Source organism: Vicia villosa, linkage group LG7, assembly GCF_029867415.1.
Source record: "Vicia villosa cultivar HV-30 ecotype Madison, WI linkage group LG7, Vvil1.0, whole genome shotgun sequence".
NCBI classification, from domain to species: domain Eukaryota; kingdom Viridiplantae; phylum Streptophyta; class Magnoliopsida; order Fabales; family Fabaceae; genus Vicia; species Vicia villosa.
Window position 1 is genome coordinate 104,855,324 of NC_081186.1, and position 26,948 is coordinate 104,882,271.

The 26,948-nt window shown below is 31.0% G+C and overlaps 2 protein-coding genes and 2 long non-coding RNA genes across 5 annotated transcripts; 2 read left to right on the forward strand and 2 right to left on the reverse strand.

The window, feature by feature from the left end:
- Positions 1-3,938: 3,938 nt before the first annotated feature.
- Positions 3,939-9,914, reverse strand: LOC131616357 (uncharacterized). 2 transcript variants are annotated; one of them, XM_058887668.1, is made up of 7 exons: positions 9,798-9,914; positions 9,499-9,727; positions 9,209-9,408; positions 5,708-5,848; positions 5,544-5,624; positions 4,687-4,814; positions 3,939-4,370 (listed from the first exon to the last, which is right to left on the reverse strand). In XM_058887668.1, the coding sequence occupies exons 2-7, from the start codon at positions 9,722-9,724 to the stop codon at positions 4,331-4,333; spliced, it is 816 nt and encodes a 271-aa protein (XP_058743651.1). In that variant the 5' UTR covers positions 9,725-9,727; positions 9,798-9,914; the 3' UTR covers positions 3,939-4,330. The 2 variants fall into 2 exon arrangements, with proteins under 2 accessions (XP_058743651.1, XP_058743650.1); XM_058887667.1 differs by having other exon boundaries at positions 9,499-9,866.
- A 748-nt stretch (positions 9,915-10,662) lies between these two features.
- On the forward strand, positions 10,663-11,953 carry LOC131618156 (uncharacterized). The gene is made up of 2 exons (XR_009288754.1): positions 10,663-10,901; positions 11,531-11,953. It is a non-coding gene; the product is annotated as an uncharacterized LOC131618156 (long non-coding RNA).
- Positions 11,954-12,958: 1,005 nt separating this feature from the next.
- On the reverse strand, positions 12,959-14,636 carry LOC131618157 (cytochrome P450 CYP82J17-like). The gene is made up of 2 exons (XM_058889421.1): positions 13,707-14,636; positions 12,959-13,627 (listed from the first exon to the last, which is right to left on the reverse strand). The coding sequence occupies exons 1-2, from the start codon at positions 14,634-14,636 to the stop codon at positions 13,004-13,006; spliced, it is 1,554 nt and encodes a 517-aa protein (XP_058745404.1). The 3' UTR covers positions 12,959-13,003.
- A 3,461-nt stretch (positions 14,637-18,097) lies between these two features.
- LOC131618158 (uncharacterized) lies at positions 18,098-18,986 on the forward strand. The gene is made up of 3 exons (XR_009288755.1): positions 18,098-18,232; positions 18,453-18,730; positions 18,926-18,986. It is a non-coding gene; the product is annotated as an uncharacterized LOC131618158 (long non-coding RNA).
- The last annotated feature ends 7,962 nt before the right edge of the window (positions 18,987-26,948 follow it).

Genomic DNA, 26,948 nt, shown 5'->3' on the forward strand with positions numbered 1-26,948 from the left:
TAAACGAACAACTGCAGAGAAAGACCTTGAATTAAGCTAAAGTTGATCGTCACATGTCCCTCCAATTCCCCAATGGCCAATTAAGCCCCTTTTTCCTTAACAATTTTCATTGCTCTCAAAACTACAATGAATTGGACTAGGAAAGAGGAGGACCAAATTACTTGGTATACAAAGAAGAAATTACTTAATAAACACCTATATCTAAAGGCCTCACAAGTTGCAAGTTTGAATCCTGCCAACTTCAAAATGCTTTTTAATTTTTTTAATTTTTTATAAATTTTAAATAATTAATTAAAAAAATTAATTTCTAAATAATTATAATTGAGAAAATTGTTTGATTAAAAAAATTATTAAATATTTATTGCAATTTAATATATATATATATATATATATATATATATATTTAAATATTTTATTTATAATTTTTTTTGTCATTAAATGATATTATCAATATTAATTATATTATATTTTATTTTTTATCTAGTCATCAATGTCTCATATTGATTAATTTTTATTTTTTTAAATTTTTCTTATCATATTCATCAATTTCACCTCATTGCCAACTCAACAAAAAATGAAGGGGACAAAAAAAAAAGAATATATAAAATAGAGGTACCAAAAAGGTGATACTTTTTACAGGGTAACTAAAATATTAAAAATTGAAATAGATGAATAAAAATGCATTTAAGCCAAATATTTTTTAAAGTTATTAAATTATTAAATTTAATATTCAAAATCATATAATAGAAATGACAAAATACCCTTTTTCGTTCCTTAACTTTTACTCGGGGTCCATTTTGGTCCCTCAATTTTTAAAAAGTTCAAATAACTCCTTTATCTTTTAAAATGGTCTCACGTTTATCCTTCCGTTTGGTTCCGTTAGTTGTCTTATGTTTTTATTATCTACGTGGCCTTTAAGAATGCTGATGTGGATAATACAATATTATATGTTTCTATTCTTCAAGTCTCATTTCCACAAAGTCTCATTTCCACACTTAGCATCCACTGAAGACGAAAAGGTTCAAGAAACTCTGGGAACAAGACCATTTGTAGATTGCAATAGGAAGGAAGAGCGAGGATTGACACCACTGAATCACCACAGGTTTGTCATTTGTAACCCTAAATGGTTGTGATTCCTGCTACTATTGCGCTCTTTGTTGGGTACTTTTTAGGGTTCGTTCGTATTTAGGGTTCGTTCGTAAATCAGAGATTGTTATTTTAGGGTTTGTTTGTTCTGATTTAGGCTTTTTAAAACACGATTTTTATTTAGGGTTTGCTTTGCTTCAGGTGTAATGGACGAGTTTCTGAATTTAACCATTCACCATAGTGGTGGATTTGTTGATATTAACAATGGTCAATATGAAGGAGGAGACATTGCAAAGTTGAGAATAAATGCAGACACATGGGGTTATTTTGAATTTGTTGGTGTTCTTAAAGAGTTAGGTTATAGAGAGTTTGAGAGAATTTGGTACAAAGATCCTACCGAAGGCATGCTTGAATTAGTTGATGATAAAGGAGCCTTAGATATAGCTGATCTTTACATAGTGCATTTAAGGGTTGACTTATATATTCAACACACAATAGCTGAGCCAGAATTTTTGATATTCCTATAGAAGCAGAAGAAATGAATGTTGTGAGGGATGAACAAAATGTTGTGAGGGATAAGGACGATATTGCACATGATAAAGAAGAGTTAATTTCAAAAATTTATGAGGAAGTGGTTGGTCAGGAGGAAGCTAATGTTGTGAGGTGACAGGGCCTGCACAGCCAACTACTCAACAAACATCATAACAGACTCCTCAAGGGCCTGCACAACCAAGTTCTCAACAAACATCACAACTGACTACTCAAGTTACTTCACAGCCAACTACTCAACAAAAATTACAACAACCTACTCAAGCTACTTCACATGCTACACAATAAAGTCAACCAGCTTCTCAGACATCTAGAACAAGACAAAGTCCTGCAAATAAGGCAGCAACAAGCAAGGCAAAAAAGCTGGGTGTTTGAAGGCCACACACTCCTTAGGTACCACCAGGACCAACCACAAGATTAGGTGCATCAAGAATTAGGCCAACAACTAGGAGGACAACACCAACAAAGAGAACCACCTCCAAGAAGATTGCCTAGATTATGTTTTGGATATTTAGCACTTTAGATTTTGTTTTGGTTATTTATCACTTTTGGAACCACTTTTGGGTTTATGTAACTTGTCTGCTTTGAACATGTTGTTTATGAACATGTCTATTTGAACATGTCTCTTTGAACATGTATCTTTTGAACATGTAATCTTCAAGTCTTAAGTAATCTTGGAACCCAAGCTGGTTTAATGCATAACTGTTTTGAACATGTATCTTCAAGTCTTAAGTAGTCTTAAGTAATCTTTTGAACATGTATCTTTTGAACATCTAAATTGGATGCATTAAAACTGGATGCATTATAAGTAGTCTTAAAACTGGATGCATTATAACCCCAACAAAATCTATTGATTCCATTTGTTCAAAATTACAAGACTTAACTGGTACATAATTATACACAACAAACTTCTTTCAATTTGTTCATAAAAATGATACATAACTGGTACAGATAACCAGACAAACTGATACTCTATCACTAACACATAACTTAAACCTTAAAAAAACAGGTAACAAACAAAACTATGACAATCATCAAGCTACAACATTTTCCAAAATTCATCATCTTATTCAATTGACTCTGTATCTGATCAGTCTCTTTCCTTATTTTTTCAGTTGACAATCTCATTTTGACAACCTCCTCTTGTATGTGTTCAATATTCTTTCCAAGCTTTTCCAACCTAACCATCGTGATTTTCCCATTCTTATCTTCAGATTCTTCGAAGAACCACTCGAAAAACCCACACCCAGGATGCACAGGTCCCTACATGTCACACACATTCATGTTCAATTTCATAAATCTAAAAATCCAACACTTTTTGAACAAATAACGTACCTTAAAATGAGGACACCCCAAAAATTGTCTTCCAAAACTCTTAGTCGTCTTTGCCCTTCATAGAATGGCCTTATCTCCACAATAGCAAACTGGTTTCCATGGCAGATTCGACGTCGTACAAAGTTGGGAGATCAAACTTTCATGGCTTCCTTGTAACATAGATGAAGAAGAAGTGGACGATTTCATTGCTCTGGATTTTTGGAAAACCCTAGCAGCCCCTAATTTCTTCTCACGATGGTTGTTATTCTAGAAACCCTAGCCCCCTATTTGTTCAAACTTGGTTTACGTTACATTTTGTAAAATTCCTTTTAATGAAGGAGAAGAAGCTCCACGTCATATGCCACGCTAGCAACTCCAAACGACCGTTTCCATGAAATAGACGGAAAGGACTTACGTGAGACCATTTTAAAAGATAAAGGAGTTATTTGAACTTTTTAAAAATTGAGGGACCAAATTAAAATAGACCCTGAGTGAAAGTTAAGAGACAAAAAAAGATATTTTGCAAATAGAAATTGGTGGCATTATTTTACAATGTTACTACGGTAAATGAATTCTTGCCAAATATATGAATATTTAATCGATAACATTTTTAATTTTAGCAATATTACAAAAACAATTTAGAAAATAGACTATGTAACAATTGTCATAATGTTACTAAGTCTAATTAATAAATGGTTAAATACGTTTTTAGTCCCTATAAATATGCGACCCTACATTTTTAATCCCTATAAAATTTTCCTTCAATGAATGGTCCTTCTAAAATTTTTATGTATGCAATTTCAGTCCCTGATATTTTCAAAAAATTTAAAAACTAATTAATTATCCTTTAATTTTTAAATTTTTGAATAATTTTTTTTTTATATGTTTAGAATATTGTAAAATATTTATTTACCAAGTTTTAGAATTTTTTAAAATGAGAATAATTAAATATAAATTTCTCAAATTTCAAAAAATAATGATAAAAGTAATGAAAATCTCAACTTAGAAATTAAATTTTGAGTTTTTTTTTTTTTTCAGAAACTTTTTAAAATGAACATGTCTGCAAAATAATCATTCTAAAATACACATTTGTTTGACAGCAGGGACTGAAATTACATGCATAAAAATTTTAAAAAGACCATTCATTGAAGGAAAATTTTATAAGGACTAAATATACAGGGTCGCATATTTATAGGGACTAAAAACATATTTAACCCTTAATAATATATTTTCAATTTAGTAACATGTTTTTTATACGTTACTAAATCTCAAACATGATGAAGTGATAAAAACTTAATCTAAATTATAGTTGCAAACACTTTTTTGACACAAGTATAGTTATAAACTCTTCTTCAATGCATAGTTCACCAAATCAAGATACTTAAACAGGCATCTTCTTCAAAAGTTTTCCTTTCATGAAGCTGAAAAATCAAATAAATTAAAATGATTAATAACACATATACAAAAAGAAGTTTCTCCATATAAATTGGTAGGGAAAAAATTTAAAAACAGTCTTATATTCTAAAAACATGATAGTAAAACTCGTGTAGTTCCAAATAGTATAGGAAGTTTGATATTACAATGTTAAAATTGATTTTCCTTTATAACATTTTTTTTTAATTTCATCTCCTCGATCCACATCTTCCACTTTGTATTTTTTAAATAATAATTTTTATAAAAATATAGAATATTTAATATTTATGAAATATATTTAGAAGAGAAAATAAAACGGTCTACCTCTTTATATAATAATAACAAAAATCTGCTAAGATAAAAGACTGAATTATTTCTGATATAAACACTGCCAGCATCCAGAAATAGCCATGGCCCCAAAAAAACAAGTATTCTCCTCGTGTCTCATAAGTCTACAAAAGGTTAGAAAATATTACACAAAATTAAATGTGCTCCCATTCTCATAATATTAAGTGTGCGTGTGTGTGATCTAGCGGTGAAACAATTGGGTCATGAGAGTCTACTATTTTCCATGATTATACGATATTTTCACATTTTTATAAAAGTTGGATCACCATTATTGTATGTGTCATTGTGAGAAAATATGATGGAGGGAATTGAAAAAATTCCATGTATTAGTCATAATGTACACAAACACGTCATGCGTGAAACAACATCAACATCCTCAATGGGTGATAAGTAAAATGGCAGGCGAAAGATTGGCCTTGTAAGGTAGTTTGGACATTATTACAAATGTCTTAGCACTGTAGGTTTGAGTCATTATCAACTATAACTGAAAATTGAGGAATTGGTGTAACATATATGTTTAAATGGTGTCTAATGTGTGGTTGCAATATGATGTGAATGCTGCATGTATCAACCAGAGCCATCACTAGAAGCCCGCCAATTAGTCTATGAAATTTTAGTGTTTTGGGAGAAAATTGTCCAAACAAAGCTTAACTTGAAATTTTAAAATAAATATTGGTAGGATCCACCTCTAAGATTTCTTATGTGCTGCTAGAGTCTTCAACCTCTTCTGTAAGAGGTGTTTTTCTAACATAAACCCCTATAGAAGTTTATGTTTTTAAAACCATAGAAATATACGAGTTTAAGAAAGTATAACAAAAATTAACGAATCTCACATGAATAATCCAAAAAGCCATGGAAAAGAATCTCGAGACACCAAGTGCAAATACATAATATCCTGTGAATGTTTCAACCATCTGAAAAAATATATGTTAGAATTACAATATATGCAATAAGACGTCAAAATGTTATAAAAGAACAAGTAACACATTTTACAAACCTTTGCATTTTGCATATAACGGAGTTGAGGAAGTATTGAAATAGATTCCAAATACGTAGAGAACGCCCAAAGAACTCCAACTATCCATGTATGAGTTGTATATGGGTGTATTACTGTACCTAAAATTATAGAAGGCACCACCTTGTGCATAACAAATGAAATGTGTTATTTTTTACTATATTTTTCTTCATGCATGGACTTTGAAATAAAAATAAGTAAATATGAACACATTAGAAAAATCAATTTGAAACCCATTAGCCTCTTGTACCACAAATTTGAAGATGAGTCAAAATTTAATTTGTCGTTGTTTTTGTTGGTGTGTTTCTCTGATACAACAACAACCACCAAGCTTTGTCCCACTAAGCGATGGATCAATCTTTGCCATAATGTTCTATTCAAAACCATATTTTTATTAAAATTATAAAATTCGAGATATTTTTTAATAACTTCTCTTATAGTCTTTCTATGTCTTCTTCTTCCTCAAGTTGTTTAACTTTTCTCCATCTGATCTACTCTCCTTACCACTGAATCTACAAGTCTTTTTTCTATATGCCTAAACCACCTAAGTCTATTTTCCACCATCTTTTCTACTATAGTTTCTTCCCCAACACTCTCTCTAATATTTTTATTTATAATCCTATAATATCTAGTCTTATCACACATCCAACATAACATCCTCATTTTTGCTACACTTATTTTATTCTCGTGTTGATTCTTAAGCGTCCAACATTCTGTCCCGTACAACATCGCAGGTCTTACCGCAATCCGATAAAATTTTCCCTTCAGCTTGAGCGGTACCTTTGCGTAACATAAAACACTTGGAGTTGTCCTTCATTTCAGCCACACAACTTAAATCGGATGGTTTACATCCTCTTATATTTTCTCCCTCCTTGGTTCCTAAAGATTGCTATAATCCGTGAAAATCTCGGACTCTTGCTTCAATCACCCCTTTCTTGGTCTCATTCTTAGTTTTCTTATACTTTTCCCAGGTTTCAGAATTTTTACACATAGACAATTTTTTAAAACAATCCTTTTTAATCTAACTTTACTCTGAACATTTTCATTCCACCACCACGATTCTTTACCTCTAGGTCCAAAACCTCATGATTTTCCCAAAGTATCTTTAGCCACTTTTCTAATCTCTTGGGCCATCATATTCCACATATCACTTTTATATGTGATAAGATGATCATCTCTTTTCCTAAACCAGGTATTTTATATTGTAATATCCAAAGCCAACGAAAACTCTAATATGGATTTACTCTCCGCATTCACCTCCCCTAGATTATACCCTCCATGCATGTTCTTAAACCCTCTTGCTACGCTCCCTACATGACCATTTAAATCTCGTTTTAAAAAAAATCTTCCCTCCTTGGGGTATATTCTAAAGTAAGCCTTCTAAATCCTCCAAAAAATGGTACCTTAAGGTGTTCTGCTAACCCAACCTGCGGTGCATAGACACTAATAATATTAAAGGTATCTTGTTCCACTACAAATTTCAAGATTATGATTCAATCTCCTACTCTTTTCACATCCTCAATATCCACATTCCTCTCCTTATCCATAATAATCCTCACTCCATTTCTTGATCTAACTTTTCTGTGTACCAAAACTTAAATCCCAAGTTGTCTAATTCTTTTGCTTTTTCATCTGTCTACTTAGTTTCTTCTAGGCACATAAAATTGATCTCCGTCCTATCCATATTGTTAATTCTTTCCATAGATTTTCCAATAAGTGTGTCTATATTCCACGATCTAACACGAGTCCTACTCTTATGAACTAACTTCATTACCCACGCCCGTTCACGAAAATATAGGAACCCTTGCTTATTTTTCACTGCATCCAAGCGGCGATGTAGCTGCCCTTGCTCTTTTGACACTTTACTCGAGCCATACAACGCGTTGCTTCTGGGCAACGACCTAGCATTCTCAGGTATAAAACTTATTTTGTTAATTTTTTACTACTCAGTGCTTTTTTTTTGGATTGTTTGATATGGTTATTGCTCATCCCATTCTTTTAGCATTGATCATGCTTCTTTTCTAAGTTATATTCAACGCTAATTTGTTTTTCAAGCCACTCACATTGCCATACAACATGTTTGCAATGTGAATATGTTTCCTATAACTATTAAAGTATATTTTTATGATTTGTTAGGGTTTTTGAGACCTATAAATGAAAATTTATTACTTTGATATGATACTCTCTCTGTTAAGTATAGTTCTCTCATCGTCTTGTCGCTGTTGGGAAGTCACATTACGAGGCTAAGGGTTGCGTTTCTATGATGGAAATATGTCTCTTTGCTTGGTTTTAAAGTTAATGAGGTTACTAATTGGTTTTTTTATGGCATTAATAAGGTGTTTGGAAATGATATGATAACGTATTTTGGAAGGATTAGTTCTCGCTTTATGTGTCTTTTAGGAGGTCGCTTCTTATTTCTAAACACCAATTTTACCTGGTTGGGTTGAAGGGGGTGTGGATTTTGGATTTAAATAGCGGTGTAGTCTGTTGGTTTTAGACAGGGCCGACCCAATTAACGCAGAGGCCCCGTTCTAATTTTGAAAATGGGCCCAAATTTAAAATATAAATACAATTATAATAATTAAAAAATACACATAAAAATTATATTTATGTATTAATCAATAATATATTTAATTAAAATCATTTTGAATTTTGATATATCTCAAATTTTGTATGTATTGAATTTTTATTATAGCATTTTTTGATTTATTGAATTTTTACCATAACATTTTATTTATTTCAATTAATACTTATGGAAAAAAATTAGACCTTTTAAAATTTTGGGGCCCCTAAAATTTGAGGCCCTGTGCTGTAGCACTTCCTGCACATGCACAGGGCCGGTCCTGGTTTTAGAAGAAGAGTTGCTTTCCATAGCTAGTAAGGAACCTACATGTGTTAGGAAGCACAAGAGGGTTTATTTAGTTTCGATTTGTAAAAAGTGAATGTTTTTAATTAACTCCCTTGCTAAGTATTGATAAAGTAAACTTTAATGAAGGAGTGAATGTAAGACGAATTCTTAGGATTAGTCTCCCTAATTTACAAAACCTGTTATATGTCTCCCTAATTTGATCGCTAATCGAATAATTGGGGTTAGTCTTCCAATTATGTTGAAAATGTTATCAGTTCAACGAATACTTCGATTATTCCTTAATGGAGTCTTATTCCATTCGCTTAGCACGTGATTTACCACATTCTTCCACGAGAGGAAGTGGGCCGGGCTAGTTCACATGCTTGCCAACTGACCTCATCATTTACTACACAAATACTCGCCATATTACTTAAATCATTAAATGTTGGAGAGTTTGGTGAATGAAACCTTTTAGACTTCTATCAAATATATCTCAGTCTAATATATTTATTAACCATTTAATTTTTTTTTGAATGTTTCAAGTAAAACACATTCTTTAAATGAATATATTAAAAAAAAAAAAGCTAAATTATAATAAAGAATTATACAGAAAGAAAAGATGTAAATATATTTACCAAAAATGATAACCACATGTTGTCAATCTCCTTGATATAGGAAGACTTGAGCTTGAATCGTATCAACCAAATAACCAACAATGTTAACAAGAGAAGTATAATGTCCAACACAGTGTGTAAGTTAGCATGTAAGTAGGCACTACAACCAACTTTTGTTGTTAGAAATACAGCTGTAAGCTCTTGACTCTTAAGTGATAAACCTAAAAATATAACAAGAATAACATTCTTAAGCTTGTAACATTCTTCAAGGAGAAAAAAATGAAGAGAATTCATGATGCAAAGAAACTTACCAGAGCATGTTTTGTGAGTAAAGAGTTTGTATATGAGAGTAATAAGGCCAACAATATGGATTGTTGCAGAGGCTCTAAAGAAATATCTTGGATCTCTAATAGTAAAATTTAGAGCCACCAAAGCACAAAAAGCAAGCAATATCCCTAAAGAGATCTTCACTTTCATTGATTTCTTCTTCAACCATTGAGACACAGCATTCACTGCAAAGTCCCTCTTTGATCCCATTTTCTATAACCAAAAATAAAAATTTAGTAACAAAAATATGGGAATTTTTGTTTGAGTTTTTATTTGTACTCACATAAAAGTTTAGAGTGGTTATTAGTTAGATGGAGAGAGTAATGTATATTTGGTGACACCGAGAGTGTAATATCTCAAAATTTTATTTTTAACTATAATTTTAGAAATGTAACTTAGCTTATGCATTTGTAAGAGGTTAAATGACTTTTACATGTGTAGTCCTTTTTGTATATAAAAGAGCCAAAAACTAATATATATATATATATATATATATATATATATATATATATATATATATATATATATATATATATATATATATATATATATATATATAAAAGATTAATTATTATGCATTGTCGTGTAAATTTTTTTACATAGTCTTCACAAATATTATTTTATAAATAATTAAAATAAAAGTTAAATTTCAATAAGCATTTAAGTCACGATTCACTGACGGTGTAAAACAGCGTTACATTTTATACAAACAATTTCATTTGTATATATATTATTAGTTGAAAGATTTCAATCAAATCAATGTATTATAAAATTTTTATATTTTATTTAATTTAACTTGGTTACATGTATAAAATATTTATAATACTAATACATAGAAATTAATCTTATATAATAGAGAAAAAATAAACATAATTTTTTTTAAATATTTAATTATTTATATGTTTATACAAATAATATTAATTTTTTTTTTAGAATTTTTTTTTGATACACCTATGAGGTGGATTTGATGTATGGTTTATTTGGGTGTTTGTGGCCAACCAAATAACTATTTTTGGTTTAGTGGCTAATCAATGTGAGGAGAGGCGTAGCCTTTTGGTGGTCCGGTTGGGTTAAAGCTGGCCCTAAGGGTGACTAATTAGCCTAACTTACGGTTGCCTTTTTTATGAATTGAACTAAAACTAGATAAATTTTAATTGAAATCTAAATATAAAACTATCTTTCAATAGGTTATAGATATCATAACTCGTCTTGCTTTTACTTAAAATAATAATTTTAATTGCAAAAATAATATATAAAATGCATGGTTGATGTGAATAACCTGAGTGATCTATCCTTTATTGTCTTATACACCAATAACATTTATGAACGTATTCTCACCCCCGTTTGTTTCTGGTGTTGGCTTTGCGCATATGGTGCAGATACTTAGGTAGAGACAAGAGAGCCTTAGATGCCGCGGGTGTGAAAGATGGCTATGCACGCTTTCTTCGTCTATTGTCATCTGTGTCTTTTAGTTACCTTGTGTCACTCTGATAGTGTAACGCTTGAGTTGGGATCATTTACTTATTTTATTCTGCGAGTTGTTATGTTTACCCAAAATGATATTTCATTGAGTTAAATGATTTCTATTTTGATTAGACAATGACGTTGTGTTTTTAATTGGTTAATTTCCGTTGCTATTAAATATAATTTTGATAAAGACGTTTATGTAGATAAAATCTGACATCCTTTTGGAGAAAATTACTCTGATTATCTTATAAGTTATGTGTTGGAGTTTTAGGATGTTACACCCTCCAGACGTAGATGTGGTTTCACTAAACTAGGTTACAAATATCTTGTGCAATTGACTGCTTTTACATTGGTTTTGCATTATTATCCATCAGTGTGTTAAATTTTGTTTAACTTGTTGAACCACTTGTTACAACATCGTGTTCGACATATGTTACCTCAGAAACAAAATTTCACTATGTTTGAAAATTTGTGTAAACAAATCGTATAAAACCAATTACAAATTTTACTTGAAAGGACGGTTAACCTAATGGATATATGTGCTTGTAGGTATTATCAAGGTGATTCAAGATAATAAAGTTTGTGGATAACAAAACTTTAGGGCAGTTGAGCAGTTGTTTTGTTTCGATGATAACACCACCTGATAACAAAAGATATTTAGTGAAGTCTTTATCTATTGGTGATAGCTCAAACGGTCAAAGATGCTCAAAATGATTGATTAAGTTATCCTCTTAAACCGAGCTAACCTTTTGAAGATGTTCTTGATGGGAAGACTTTTTACAACTGAGTAATCGATTAGGCCTAATGACCTAATCAATTATTTTCACTAAGTTCAGTTTAAAAGCGATTGGTACAATCTCTTAATGATTGGTAACAACTAAATATTAAAAACTTCTATTTGTGACTTGAACAATCGATTATTGGAGGTCGATATACGATTAGCCTAATCAAATATGACATTGATTTGGACAATGGATTATTTCAAAATTTAAATCCCAAATTTGCTTATAAATATAGAGTTTCTCTATCACTTTTAAACATTCATAAAATACATTTTGATCCCACTATCATTTCTCTTATCATTTTTACTAAATCTCTCATTTTTCTCACATATATTTAGCCATAATGCTATGAGAGTATTTTTTAGACAAAGTGAGGATCATTGTTCTAGGTGAGGGCTTAATTATAATTTACCAAGTGTGTATTATCTCTTGAGTAAATGATTATTCTATAAGAAGTTGTTTGATAGCGAGCTAAACCATTTAAAAGCTCTTGGTTTTTAGGGATTGTCTTAGGAAGTCTCCGTTTAGTTTGTGAGTTTCTCCAAGAAGGAAAGCTCTCTTTTGATTTGTAAATAATAGACGTTAAAATCTCCATAACGGTATTTGAGATCAACCCGGTTAAAAGCTCAATCAGTTCAATATTAACATAGTTAAAATCTCACTTGTTTCATGAGTTCACCCTGGTATAAAAGCTCGGTTGGTTCAAGATTAGCCCGTACAAAATTTTAACATGATTTTTGGTCAACCTGTGTAAAATCCCAGTTCCATTTGGAGGATATCCTACTATAAAATCCTTCTTAATTGGGTCGAGATTAGCTACTGGAAAATTTCTATTTGATTTGGAGGATAACCATTCTAGACCTTATTCGCTGTTTTGTTGGAAGTTAACCTTAAAACGTCATTTCCTTGTATAAGGAGGTTTGTGAGTATATCTTTTTAAAAACTCTGAAGTTTATAGGATACTCTCAAGTTTTCTCATGTACATCTCCAACTCATAATTATTTGCTTGTCTCTTTCTTAAAACTGACCACCCTTAAAATCAAAACATCATGTAATAATATAGTATTATTGTAATATGATAGTATTTATATATGTATATATGCAATAACATATACTTAGCAATACATAATGTACACAAAGAAAAACATAAACTCAATTGTGCTTGGATATATATGATTGTTCAAGTCTTTTCCAACATAACTTGGTGTCTTTATAGAACCTAATAAGATGATATCAAACATCATTGATAGAGTTCAAAGGGTAATCTTGGTGTCAAAAGAACTTGCAATGGAGTTAACTTGGGCAAGGTTAAACCCAACCCTTCTCTCATATCAACAACTTCATCCACCGGCACTTCAAAATCAAACCCATGAATCAAGCGAGCAAGTGTAATAAGACTAAGTTGTGTAGCAAACATATAACCAGGACAAGCTCTTCTCCCTAATCCAAATGGAAGATATTCAAAATGATGACCATCATGATCAATTTCACCTTTCTCATTAATAAACCTCTCTGGTGAAAACTTTTCAGGCTCTAACCAAATACTTGGATCTCTATGTAATTTCCAAACATTTGCAAACACACGTGTCCCTTTTGGTACATAATAGTCTTGAATGTAACAATCTTCTGTTGCTTCATGGGGTACTAATAGTGGAGCTGGGGGGTACAACCTTAAAGTTTCTTTGAAAATTGCTTGTAAATAAACAAGGTTTTTTATGTCTGACGATTCTACCCTTCTGTTTTTGCCTATGTGATGGTCAATCTCCTCTTGTGCAAGCTTTAAAGCATTTTTATTATTCAACAACATGGCTAGGACCCATGTCATTGTTGTTGATGTTGTGTCTGACCCAGCTAACATAAGATTCTGAAATGAAAGGTTGATTTGTTCAATAATAAAAAAAATATTACACAATAATTTAGAACTAAAGAAAAAAAATGCATACCATAACATTAGCTTTGATGATAGTATCGCGGTTATGACCAGAAACAGGATCATCTTCAATCAAAGAAAGCATTACATCAATAAAATCATATTCTTTGCTTGAATTATTCACACCAACATGTTCTTCAACCCATCTACCAGCAACTATATCCAAATCTCTAGCAACTCTTTTTATAGATTTTAGCAATTTTCCTTCAAAACCAAACCAACCAAGAATTGGAATCAAATCCTTAGGAACAAACTCACCAGAAATATACATAAATTCTTTTATAAGTTTCACAATATTTCCATGTGCTTCAACATCATCTACATCTTGCAAATACTCAAAATACTTTTTCCCACAAATCATCTTTGTCATTATGTTAGATGTTAACCTTTCCAACCATTCACTAATCACAACCTTAACCTTTCCATCTTTAACATAAAAGGAGAGATCCTTAATCAAAGTATCAATCTCCGATTCGTAAACATGTCTCAACGATTCCATTCGGCGTGACGAAAGTAATTCAAGCATGGCTATTTTTCTTAGCTTAGTCCAATATGGACCATATGGTGCAAATGCAAATCCAGCAAAGTTATAACCAAGGTAGATTCCATGACTTGACTTTGGTCTTGAAGCTAAGATTTTGTCATTTGTGGTGAAACATTCTTTGATTGCTTCTTGGTTGGAAATAACAAGGGCAGGGTATGCTCCTAAGTTGATTTGGAAGATTGGACCATATTTGTCCGAAAAAGAAGCAAATATTCTTGCAAGGGGGGTTTGGTTTCCTAGTAAATGGAGATGACCTATGAAAGGTAAGGCATATGATGGTTGTGGGGGTGTCTTACCCTTTGATTTGTTACTAAGTTTTTTGATCCTCCATATATTGTATAGAAGTACTAATGCTATAGCAAGTACAATAGTTGTAGGATTTGAAAAGAAATTATCCATTTTTGAGAGAGTAAAGATGGGTCACATGATTTTTGAGAAGAGAGATGTCCTTGTTTTCTTATATAGTGGTAGAAAGAAAGAGATAATAATAATGGAACGTTGCATTAAAACCATATACAAATACCGGTCACATTTGTTTATTAAGCAAAGACTTGTACTTGGATGTGACTTAAACCAAATGAAGTAATTGCTTTTGGGAGAAAAAAATGGCCTTATATCTCTAAAAACTTTTTTTGACTTAGTAGACACTAGTGCATGTTTTGACTTAATCAAAAAATCATCAAGTAATATGAAAATCCTATAATTGACATTAGATTCATAACATCTACATTGTTATGATTTAAACCAATCTAATTGTCAAATCATTTTATATTGTGTTGGTAATTATGTCTATAAAGTTTCAAATAATTTACACACATATTAATATATTTTTAAGAGATAATAGGTATTTACTCTCTGTCATATAGCGAGATTCGATTTACCCCCTATTAATATTTTTTTTGGATTACCCCCTGTATTTTTAGGGTACCCCCTAAACGTGTAAAAAAAAGTGAAAAACCAGTGGGGTAAATCAAAGAAACAAGTTTACAGAGGGGTCCTAGGGAGGTAAATCATAGAACTTTTCATATTTCAAGGGGGTAATCCAAAAAAAATATTAATAGGGGGTAAATCGAATCTCGCGTATATGGTAGGGGGTAAATACCTATTATCCCTATTTTTAATAGTAGATTGTTATACGTGTTTCAAATAAAATAGAGAAAAGTGATGGCGCGCTGACAGTGTAAATTATTTTTACACTGTCAACAAATGACGACCGTGTTAAGCGTCAAATTATATTGTAAAATTTAAAATACTTTTATGATTTGGCACTTTAAAATATTCTAATTAGATGTATGTGTAATTTTTTTTATACTACCATTAAACCCAATAAAATATTATACAATATAATAAATTTATGTGATACAAAATCATATAATTTCATAATTCTACGAATTTTGATTGGCTTGATCTACTTTAATGATTATATTAAATTAATTCGTTTTCTACAAATTAAAGAGTTATTTAAGGTGTAAATATTCTAAGTATGACATCTAGTATCAATAAATTTGGATTCTATCTATCTAAAGCACACACGCGTAACTATTCGAATGAAACTGTCTTCTTCCATTGCCAACGTATAATTTCTATTGTCTTCACAAAGTTTGCATTGCCAACGTACAATCTCTATTGTCTTCACAAAGTTTGCAGCTTGACAACCTTGACAAATTTGACTTTAAGCATAAAATATTATATTAAAATTCACCGCATCAATCACCGTTTGAATACAATACGCAGCCTTCCAATCATTCTTTTTGGTTTATTGTGAGTGGTTCTCAGTGCGTCGGTTGCATCTGCAGCTAACGCGGGAATGCTATTAGTAACCACTTCTAGGGTTTCATGAAAGCCTAACAGAACTTGCATATGTAATCTCCATCGAAACTGGGTTGGAAGAGAATTCAGAATGTCATTAGTACCATTCATCTTCATAACGACCCTGGAAACACGATCTCTGATGTGTGATTCTTGAAAACACAATCAATAATCTAACTGGAGCTCTTTGATGTGAGATTCATGAAAACACAATCAATAATCTAACCGAAGCTCTAGATAAGAATATACCAATAAGAAAGAATAAAGTAAACAAGAATTTTATTATTCAAATTGAACCGTGTACATACTTATTTACAAACTAGTTTATTTATATACAACTAACTTGTACACTAAGTATGCTAACAAACCCTAATAATTAAGCTTGCGCCATACAACTTAACTTGAATTGTGTCTAATATCTCAACACACAACTTTCTGAAAATCAAGAATATCCTAGAAAATCCATAAATTTACACATAAATTCCAAATAAAAAAACCAAGCAATCAACATAAACCAAAAATATCAAGAAGAGAACTTGGGTTTGGTTGTTTTTGGTTTTTGAATTTGGATAGAATAAATCAAATATGTTGTTTTAATTTTGGATGATTTTTTATAAAATAAACCAAATCTATTGCTTTAATTTAGGATAGAAGAACTCATAATAACCATAAAATAAATTATGAAACAAATCTTAATAAAATAATTATGAAACAAATCAAATATGATGCTTTAATTTGTACAAGTTTTAAAAAATAAATCGTAGGAAGATATATATTCTCTAACTCTCGTAGCCTATTAGGGTTTGATAAATCTATTTATATCTTCCTTTGCCAAAGTCCAAACCGCAAAAGCCAGAAGAAGCTGCCTCCATCCATGGCAGACTCCAATCCACAAAAGCAAGAAGAAGCTGCCATGGCAGAGTCATCAGATAGGTTCAGTAGTCTACCAGATCATTTATTGACCCGCATCATATCTCTCCTATCAAGCAAAACATCAGTTCAAACAAGCATTCTCTCTTCCCGGTGGCGCCACATCTGGAAGCATGTCTCCGTTCTCAACTTATCCGACGACGACTTTGTCAAATTCAATGACAGCAACTTTATCGATTTCGATTCCGAACAATTCAAGGACTATCTCTCCAATCTCAATTTATCCATTAACTATTTTGAATTCCATGACAACTTTATCCAACTCAATTCCGAAACATGCAACGAATGGTTCTCCGCTATCAAATTATCCCATGACGAATTTATCCAATTCAATCACAAATTTATCCAATTCACTTCTCAACGATTCAAGCACTTCAGAAGATTTTTCTATTTTGTCAACAGCCTTATCTATGTCCTCAGGCCCTACCAAGTCCACAAGATCAGCCTCTCATGTACTAAATCTCTCACTATGAACTCCATGTGTGCTTCCTCAGTTAACGCATGGATCAACTCCGCAATGGGACCCCTCATCAAAGAACTCGACGTCGCGCTCTACACTATACACAATTATCGCTTTCCGCTTCCCAATAAGATTTCGGAATGTTCTAATCTGGTCTCTCTCAGGCAAGAAGAACATTCAATTCATTTTTATTCTAATTGTAATAATAAAATGATTATTCTATTTCTAACACTTTTTTCAACTCAATAGTCTCAAAGGTGCATTTCATTTTGATAAGTCACTACCCAAGGCTTTTAGTTTACCATCATTAAAGAAGTTGGGACTTGACATATGTGATATTGATCCGGCTAACCTCATTGACTTCCTTCAAGGCTGTCCTTGTCTAGAAACTATGGATTTTCACTGGTATGTTTATGTTGAGGATTATGATACAATTTGTGTTCCGCCTCTTTGCCTACCATCTTCTTTAAAGACCTTGAAAATTGTACTCCTTAAACATTTAAGGTTGCGCCGTTCGGCAAAAAAGGTACGACATGTGTTGACAAGTCTTTCAATTCACACCATTTTCACTCTCAGTTAGTTTCCTGACATTACATCATTACTCTACTTTTGAACATAGCAGTTACTTGGCGGCAAAGACACTCATTTACATCTTCCAAAATTTGACAATTTACTTCATCTAAATCTCAATCTTTTGCGGTTCAACTCCAATTTTATTATGAGCCTACTTCAAATATGTCATTCACTTCAAGTTCTCATCATTCAAAATGACAACGAGGTTTCTAATGACAAGGAGGTATGTTTAGCTCTTTAAGTTTGTTTAATTAAAGTTTTGTGGCTTAATAACCTTTTGATCATGTATGTCAACTTTAGGGTCCGCATAACTTTAAAAGTATCATGTTGATCGTTAACTTTTCAAAACACATTATTTTAGTTTTTTTTGTTTAATTAGCTATTTGTATTCGTCGGATGAAAATGACAAATGACTAACATGGTTCTTTGTGCGGTGTCTACAGGAACAACCATCTTTATTAAAATGGGCCGCAAAACCGAGTGTTCCTAGTTGTCTTGAATTGCACCTGAACTTTATTCAATTCAAAGGATATCGAGGATTTACAGATGAATTGTACTTTGTTGAATATATTTTGCAAAAAGGATGTGTTTTGAAAACAATGATTATCACTGATATTTCAACGGACCTAAAGGAGAAATTCAATACTCGCAAAAGATTATCTAATGTCCCAAGGGCCTCCACAGTATGCCAACTTACATTTGACTGAATTATCTCTCTAAGGTTTGATCTCATTGATAATTACTTTATATTCTATGTCTCGTTAATATTCTTATACTAATGTTGTGAAATACAAAAGGAATTTTAAAAACATTAAATAACAACACTAAAACACATCCAAAATATATTTCAACTTTTGTCCATTGGTATGTGATATTTCAAATTTATGCACTTTAATGCATCCTATTATTGTTGCAGGACTAACTGATTATTTGGAGAATTAACCTACACTATGATGGATAAGGATCTATCACTGGCGCGAGATTAACTTTGTTTGTTTTGAGTTTTAATATGTGCACTATAATTGATCAGGATTAATTTTGTTGTGGTGTTTCATTTCACCCCAAATAATAAGACAACCTTATATTTATGAGTTTGATCTTCTAGACAATCTTGTTAATATAATATAACACTTCTTTTACTTTTACAAATAAATTTTATTCAGATTTGTTTAATAAATATGCATTTTTACTTTTTTTTTAGTTGAGTGTGATTTTAATTTTAAAGTAATTTATACAACTTAGGGTTCTTTACTTTTTGTTTTGAAATTTTTTTTTTTTTTTTGCAATGGTTGACGAAAGCAAAAATTTTACTAGATTTAATTGTCATGTAAATTAATTAATAATTGAAAGGGGTGGGTGAGGTAGCACAATTGGCACTTGTTAGTTGGGTTAAGGAAGCTGTTGGTCCAGAGTCTAATACCTGACAGCAACATTTATGTAAACAGGTTGTTGATAATGTATAAATCAACAACTTAAAAAAAAAATTAATAATTGAAAGGATGATTTTTTCTTTTTATTGTATCGGGTGGCTTTACATTCATTCCTTATTTTGGTCCGGTATTTTTTCACCAAATCTATTTTCATTTGCTCTTAGTTTTTTAGATTGCTAATAATTCTTCTATGTTAAAAGATGTACGGAAAAACACTATTTGTATAGTATCCACGATCACCATACTTAATGTTATCCTCCACTCTCCTATAATAGTATTCGTGTATATCCGTAAATACTTGCGAGTATCTCAACATCCACGAATAACTAAAACTTTAAATTTTACTTATTTTAACTGTTTATTTTCAAACATAATCCTGAACTTTGAATTTTTTAAGGGTACATGTTGGTACTGTATGGTCTAAGTCGTAAGTCTTGAGAGTCGAGGCAGTAAAATCATTGGTTTAGCAAAATGCATTGCCGTTAAGAAAACTAACAATAAAGGGGAGAAAAGAGATAGACGATTAGTGAGAAAACTGAGAAATAACCAGTTCAATGAAAGAAAGTTAATTGAAAAGATATTATTCAGTAACAATGTCTCAAATCATCAAGGCTTTTAGTGAGTTAGGATGCAACTCACGTAGTAATATTAGTAATTGACCCTTAGTTCCTACTATCTTAAATAGTGATAAATTTGAATTAGATCAAAATACTTTCCAAAACCAAGAATTGAAAATGCTATCTTAAATAGTGATAAATTTGAATTAGATCAAAATAATTTCCAAAACCAAGAATTGGAAATTCAGGATGGAAAATAGATTAGTAAATTGGTCAATGCTAGAAATTATTAAGTTTAAAAGTCAAAAGATTATTCATACTATTGCTATAGTTGAATCAATTCTTAACGATGGTCCAGTATACTTTAACTGCCATCTCAATTATTCTATGAGCTTAGCTGATGAATTGACTAGGAGCTCATTAGTTATATATGTTCAAGGTCTAAGAGACAAGTTTAATCTTAGACTTGCCAACATAGACGTTATTAGTAGGATATATATCCTACAAAGTCTCTAATGTTAATTACGATTTTAGATCCCTTAAAACTACACAAAGGAATGAAACTTGTATTATTGAAGGAAATCTTATTAGGTTTGATGTTATGATCCCAAAGATACTAACAACTTCAGATATTATAGAAAAATTTCCTCAAGAATGGATATTACAAGATGTGGTTAAATTTGAATAGGTTGAGGCCAGAACTATCAAAGATGTTATTCAAGATATTGATGGATCGGAATCACATTGCTATCATCAATCTAGCGGCATTGGATTGGCATCCAGTGCTAAAGATTTGGTTGATTAAACAATTAGGTTAAATCTTTCAAGAGTAAACTTCATTCATACAATTCCCTAACCAATTTACTCAGAGATAACTTCTAGGCCACCTTCTCCAACCGAATCACAAATACTAGGTGTAATTACGAATGAAGAACCATTTTTCATAGACAAAACTTGGATTAAAGCTAACTTGAGTTTGTTTACAATTTAGAGAAGAGAAATTGGAATTTCTCGACTTTCTCTAACGATTAGTCTCAAATGTATTAGCAAAAATTCTATAAGTTTTTTGAAACACATGAACTAAATATCTACTTCTTTACATGGTTTGAATTACTGTGTTTAGAAGAAGAAATATAAAATCTTTTTGTTGTTAAGATGTACTAAGATGTTAATGTTAGGATAGTTACCAAATGGAAACCTGCTAGGAAATAAATTATAGAGTCAGTTCATCCATCTGACCCCTTCTCAGGAAAACATAGAAATTGAGGCTTCACCATTTAAATCTATAGCTAATCTCGTATATCAGAGAAAAGAAATTAATAATTTGCATAGTCAAATAAATTACTCAAACCAAATACTTCACACTATATATGTCCCAACAATTAGATAAGATAGAAAACCTGCCCTTTATCCTAAGGATGTTAAAGACTATCAAGTAGATCCTTTAAAGATTATTATGTTAATTGTTGGCATGAGAGATCATCTAATGGTTAATATAATAATAATCACAATATCGCTTTAGAGATAAACGGTATTGAAAGGATACATGATTATATTGATCATTAATACGTTCATATGCTTGATTAATCGGATATATATGAATTAGGTTAACGAAATATAATCTTAACACGTTTTCTTAAATCGTTCAAAACTCTAATTTTTACCGTCATTAACTAATTTTCATAAAATTGTTACTTTGTGTTACAAAAACCTTTCTATAACAAGATCACCATGTTTAAATGTCTTTGGAACCTCTGCAGCAAATCTGACAGTATGTGGATCAAATGGATTCACATGATTTATTTGAAAGGCCAAGATGTAATGACAGCACAAATCACCCATAATAGCTCTTGGACTGTGAAGAGAATTTTTGAGTTGCGGGATCAGGTTCAGGATTTCCAGGTACTGTGGGATAGTATGCTTGCTCAAAAGAAATTTAAGATGAGTGTTGTGTATGATATTCTGACTGGCAGAGATCATCCTGTGGATTTGAGAGTTATCTTTCGCAGGAATGCTGCAAGACCCAGAGCTGCTTTCACAACTTGGTTAGTGTGTCATGGTAGGCTAGCTACAAAAGATAGATTGAAGAAGTTCAACATGATTAGAGACAGCAAATGCAGTTTTTGTCTGACAGAGGAGGAAAGTATAACACACCTATTCTTTGCTTGCAGGTATACAAATGAGATATGGAAACAAATTCTTGGTTGGATTAATATGAACCATATGCCTCTGCCGTGGATTGAAGAGATGAACTGGATAAAGGATTCTGTTGCAAAAAAGGGCTGGAAAGCTAACCTTCTGAAATTGGCTTTCACTGAGACCTTGTATGGAATTTGGCGCAGAAGAAATGATGTGGTTTTCGGAAATAATACTCATACTGATATATTGAATAGCATCCTAGATTGTATAGTTTATAGGGGATGTCAACAAAGGAAACTTAGGAACCATATATCACTTTTGATGTTATAGTTTTTTTTGGATGTTTGAGGGTTGGATCTTCGGATCACCTTGTGTATAAACAGTTTTTTGATAGTAATATATTATATTTGCTTCAAAAAAAACCTTTCTAAAACTCTTACTCATAACAATATTAACTGTAGAATGGCGGTAATATCTCATCAATCTCTGTGGAAACGATAAAGCAAATACTGAATATGTAAAAGTGTTTCAACAGCGATTTGAAGAGAGAAGTGGTTTTATGGAAAATAATTATTTAGAAGAATCCATTGTCGAGTGGAACATTGATGATGCGTCTGAACAACAAGTTTTAGATACAGAAAAAACCTTATTATGGGTGCTACCACATTTAAACTCAAAGGAAATACAGAAAAACATACTAAAGAGATATTAGTTTTGAGCTTTACGGGACAACTAAAAGGATGGTGGGATAATCTCCTTAGTCCAGAAGATAAATACCAAATAGATTCACCTATAAAAATAATATCAAACAAAGAGATTTGTGTTACAAATCTCTTATATTCTATTACTAAGTTCTTTGAAGGAGAGCCTCTAAAGCTTCAACAAAGAGCAACATACCAATTACCAAACCTTTATAGTCCAACCATGTCTGATTATAGGTGATATAAAGATATGTTCTTATCAAAACTCTGCCTTAAGTCAGATGATGTTGCAGATCATTGGATATGGTCTTATCAAAACTCTTTCTTAGGTTAGATAATGTTGTAGATTACTGGAAAGAGAGATTTATTAGAGGTTTACCTATGTTATTTGCAGAAAAGGTAAAATATAATATTAAACAAAATTTTAATGAAACAATTCCACATCAGTCATTAATCATAAGAGAATTATCTAGTTATGTAATTGAAACTAGTATACAAATTTGTATATATTATAAATTACAAAATAAGATTAAAAACGAGAAGGCAAGTAATGGACGCGAAATAAGATCATTTTGCTAGTAATATGGAGCTTCTCCTTTAAGAGCACCCAATAAACTCAAGAATATAAAAGTTGTCAGAAAAGGAAAAAAAAAATTCAATATCATAAGAAGCAATCTTACAAAGATAATTCAGAATTTTTATAAAAAACCTTCCAAGAAAAATTATTGTAAGAAACATTACAAAAACACACAATAATAAACTTAAACCCAAAGAAAAAGATATTAAATGATATATGTCTAGTCGTTTTGACCATTATGTTAATAAATGCAAAGTTCAAGAAAAATTGAGCAAATAAGTAATTTTGACATTTCAGAAGAACCTAATGCATTCAGACTCGGCCTGTGCAAGCTGAGCCACAGCACAGGGCCTCATAAAATTAAGGGCCCCATATTATTTTCTTGTTGATACTCATTGAATGATAAATATATAAACATGGTTTGTTTAAAGTTGAGATAAGGTATTGTAGATGGTTAATATGCATATTATAAAGGTCTCTTATTTGACTATGGGATTCATCTTTTATAATTTAATTGTTCTATTATTTAAAAAATGATTTTTTCTTTACCCACCTCCCTATGGGGTCACCCCAGCGAAAATCCCATTTTACCCCTGCTTCGGAAATGCATTTCCGAAATATTTTTTTTTCTAAATTTTTTCAGACTTCGGAAGTGCATTTCCGAAAAAATCCCAAAAATTGGGATTTTGATTAATTCGGAGATGCATCTCCGAAAAAACAAAAAAAAAATCTAAAAATTCCAAAAATTAATTTTAGGATATGAATTAATTTATATATTATAAATTTGATATAATTTATGAGTAATAAATAATAATAATTATATATTTTGATATAATTTATTAGTTATGAATAATAATTATTATATATTTCTATTCTGATTCATATTTAAAAATTTAAAATAATTTTAATTAAAAAAATTAAAATAATTTCACTTACAAAATGAGTTATAATTTTTTATTTATATATTTATAAAAAAAATTTAAAAAATGAGTGTTTTAATTTATATATTTATATAATAATTATAATAATTATTATATATTTATAAAAATTATTATATATTTATATATTTATATAATAATTATTATATATTAATTATAAATACATTTATATATTTATATAATAATTATAAAAATTAAAAAAATGAGTGTTTTAATTTATAATAATTATTATATATTTATATATTTATATATTAACATTTATATATTTATATATTATATATTTATATATTTCACTTACAAAATTAATAATTATTATTATATATTTATATATTTCTATTCTGATTCATAATTAAAAATGAGATAATTTTTTATTTAGTTTAAAAAAATTAAAAAAAGTTTTTGTCTTAATTTTATTTAATGAATAAATTTTATATTTAATTCTATATAATTCAAAATTTACTTATGGAATTAAAATGTTTTTGATTTATATAAGTTAGTAAAATAATTTTTAACTTTCAAATAGTTTAGGATGTTTTGATTCACCTTGATTTTATTGATTACCTTCATTTTATTGATTCACCTTGATTTTATACCTATTAATTGTATTGATTCACCTTGATTTTAATTTTTTTAATAATTATTAATTATTTTGGAAGTGTATATCCGAAACATTCCAAGACCAATTTGTTCTTGGAATTTTCGGAAGTTCATTTCCGAATTCCCCTCAGGGGGTGCGTTCGGATATGAACTTCCGAAACACCACATTTTTCTGAAAAGTAACTTTATTTCGGAGATGTATCTCCGAAATCAATATTTTATATTAAAAAAAACACGTTTTCGGAGATACATTTCCGAAAACACCTTTTTTAACAAAAAAAAGTACCTTTTCAGAAATGAACTTCCGAAACAAGGGTAGTGTGGTAAATTCACCAGGGGTGGGCAAGAAGGTTAGGAGGTGAGTGAAGAAATTTTCTTAAAAAATTGTCATGGGAGGGTCCGAAACCGGATTTTATGTATTGTCAATTGAGCTTAACGGTTCAAAAATTAAAACAATACACCAATTAAATATTATACATTGAAAATGTTATCTATATATTTATGATATGCATTTTCTCTCAATAATAAAAGACACAAACACTGTTATATATATTGTATTTAACATTAATTTATTTTTTTATTATTTAAAATTTAAAGATATTATAATATAAACTGATGTTTTTAATTATGCAATAATAACATTCTTGCACTACATGTTTGATCTTTTTTTATGCCTAAGAGATTTGTCCTAAAAATATATTAAGTGTGTTGAAGAAAAAAAAAAAACATATTTTTTATGTGCATGGAATAACTGATCCCTTTGATAACTAGTACCACTTGTGAACTGAAGTGGATCAAGGGAGTCCTTTCGAGCCTTGGGATCAGTTATTCCATGCACATACAACTCTACTGGGATAGTCAGGCTACACTGCTCATTGCAAAGAATTTTGTCTTTCATGAGTATATTAAGCACATTGCCGTAGATTTTTACTTCATCCGTGATGAGATCGTTCGTCACAACCTGCAACGGTATTATGTTCCACTTACACACAAGTTGCAGATACATTTACAAAAGCTTTGGGTTGTCGTAAGTTTCATGACATCCTTGGAAAGTTGGGCATTTGGAGTCCGCATGTACCAACTTGAGGGAGTAATAGGAAATGACATAGGAGTATGTTTTAACGTCTGGTATCAGAGCATATCCTGGGCGTGGTAAAAATTGAAGCAGCAACTTTCTTGTAGTAGCAAAAGGCATCTGAAAATAGTAACTTCGTTCAACCAGCAATTCCACGCTTTGATGGTCACCACGACCATTGGGCTAGCTGATGGAGAACCTTTTGAGATCAAAAGAGTATTGGCCATTAGTTGAAGATGGCATCACAGTTTATCCAGAAGGGATGGTGTTGACAGTCGCTCAGGAGATTCAACGGGATGAATAAAAATTGAAGGATTTGAAGGTGAAAAATTATTTGTTTCAGGCTACTGATCGTACAGTTTTAGAAACTATTCTTCAGAAAGACACCAGCAAGCAAATATAGGACTCAATGAAATTCAAATATTGTTGAAAAAATTCACTGAATTAGACGAGTCATTTAGAGATGTTGTAAAGTTTGGAGACAACTCTACTGTTGCTGTTGTGGGGAAAGGGAATGTAAATGTTCATTTGAAAAATGATGTTGAAAAAATTTGCAATGTATTCTATGTTCCAGAACTGAAGTAATTTGATCAGCTTGGGTCAACTTCAAGAGAAAGGGTATGAGATCACCATCAAAAGTGGAACATGCATTATCAAAGATTCAAACAGAGGAGTGATATCTTGTTTCCACATGACAGGAAATAGAATGTTTCCAATCATCATTGTAGATGATGGTGCATATTTTCCGACTTGCTTTGCTGCAAAGATGAAAGACATTGCTTGGTTATGGAACCTTCGATATGGGCATCTCAATTTTAATGGGCTGAAAACTTTCTCTGCGAAAAGGAATGGTATCAGGGCTTCCTCAAATCACTACTCCCTCACAAGTTTGTGAAGATTGTGTTATTGGCAAACAACAACAGGA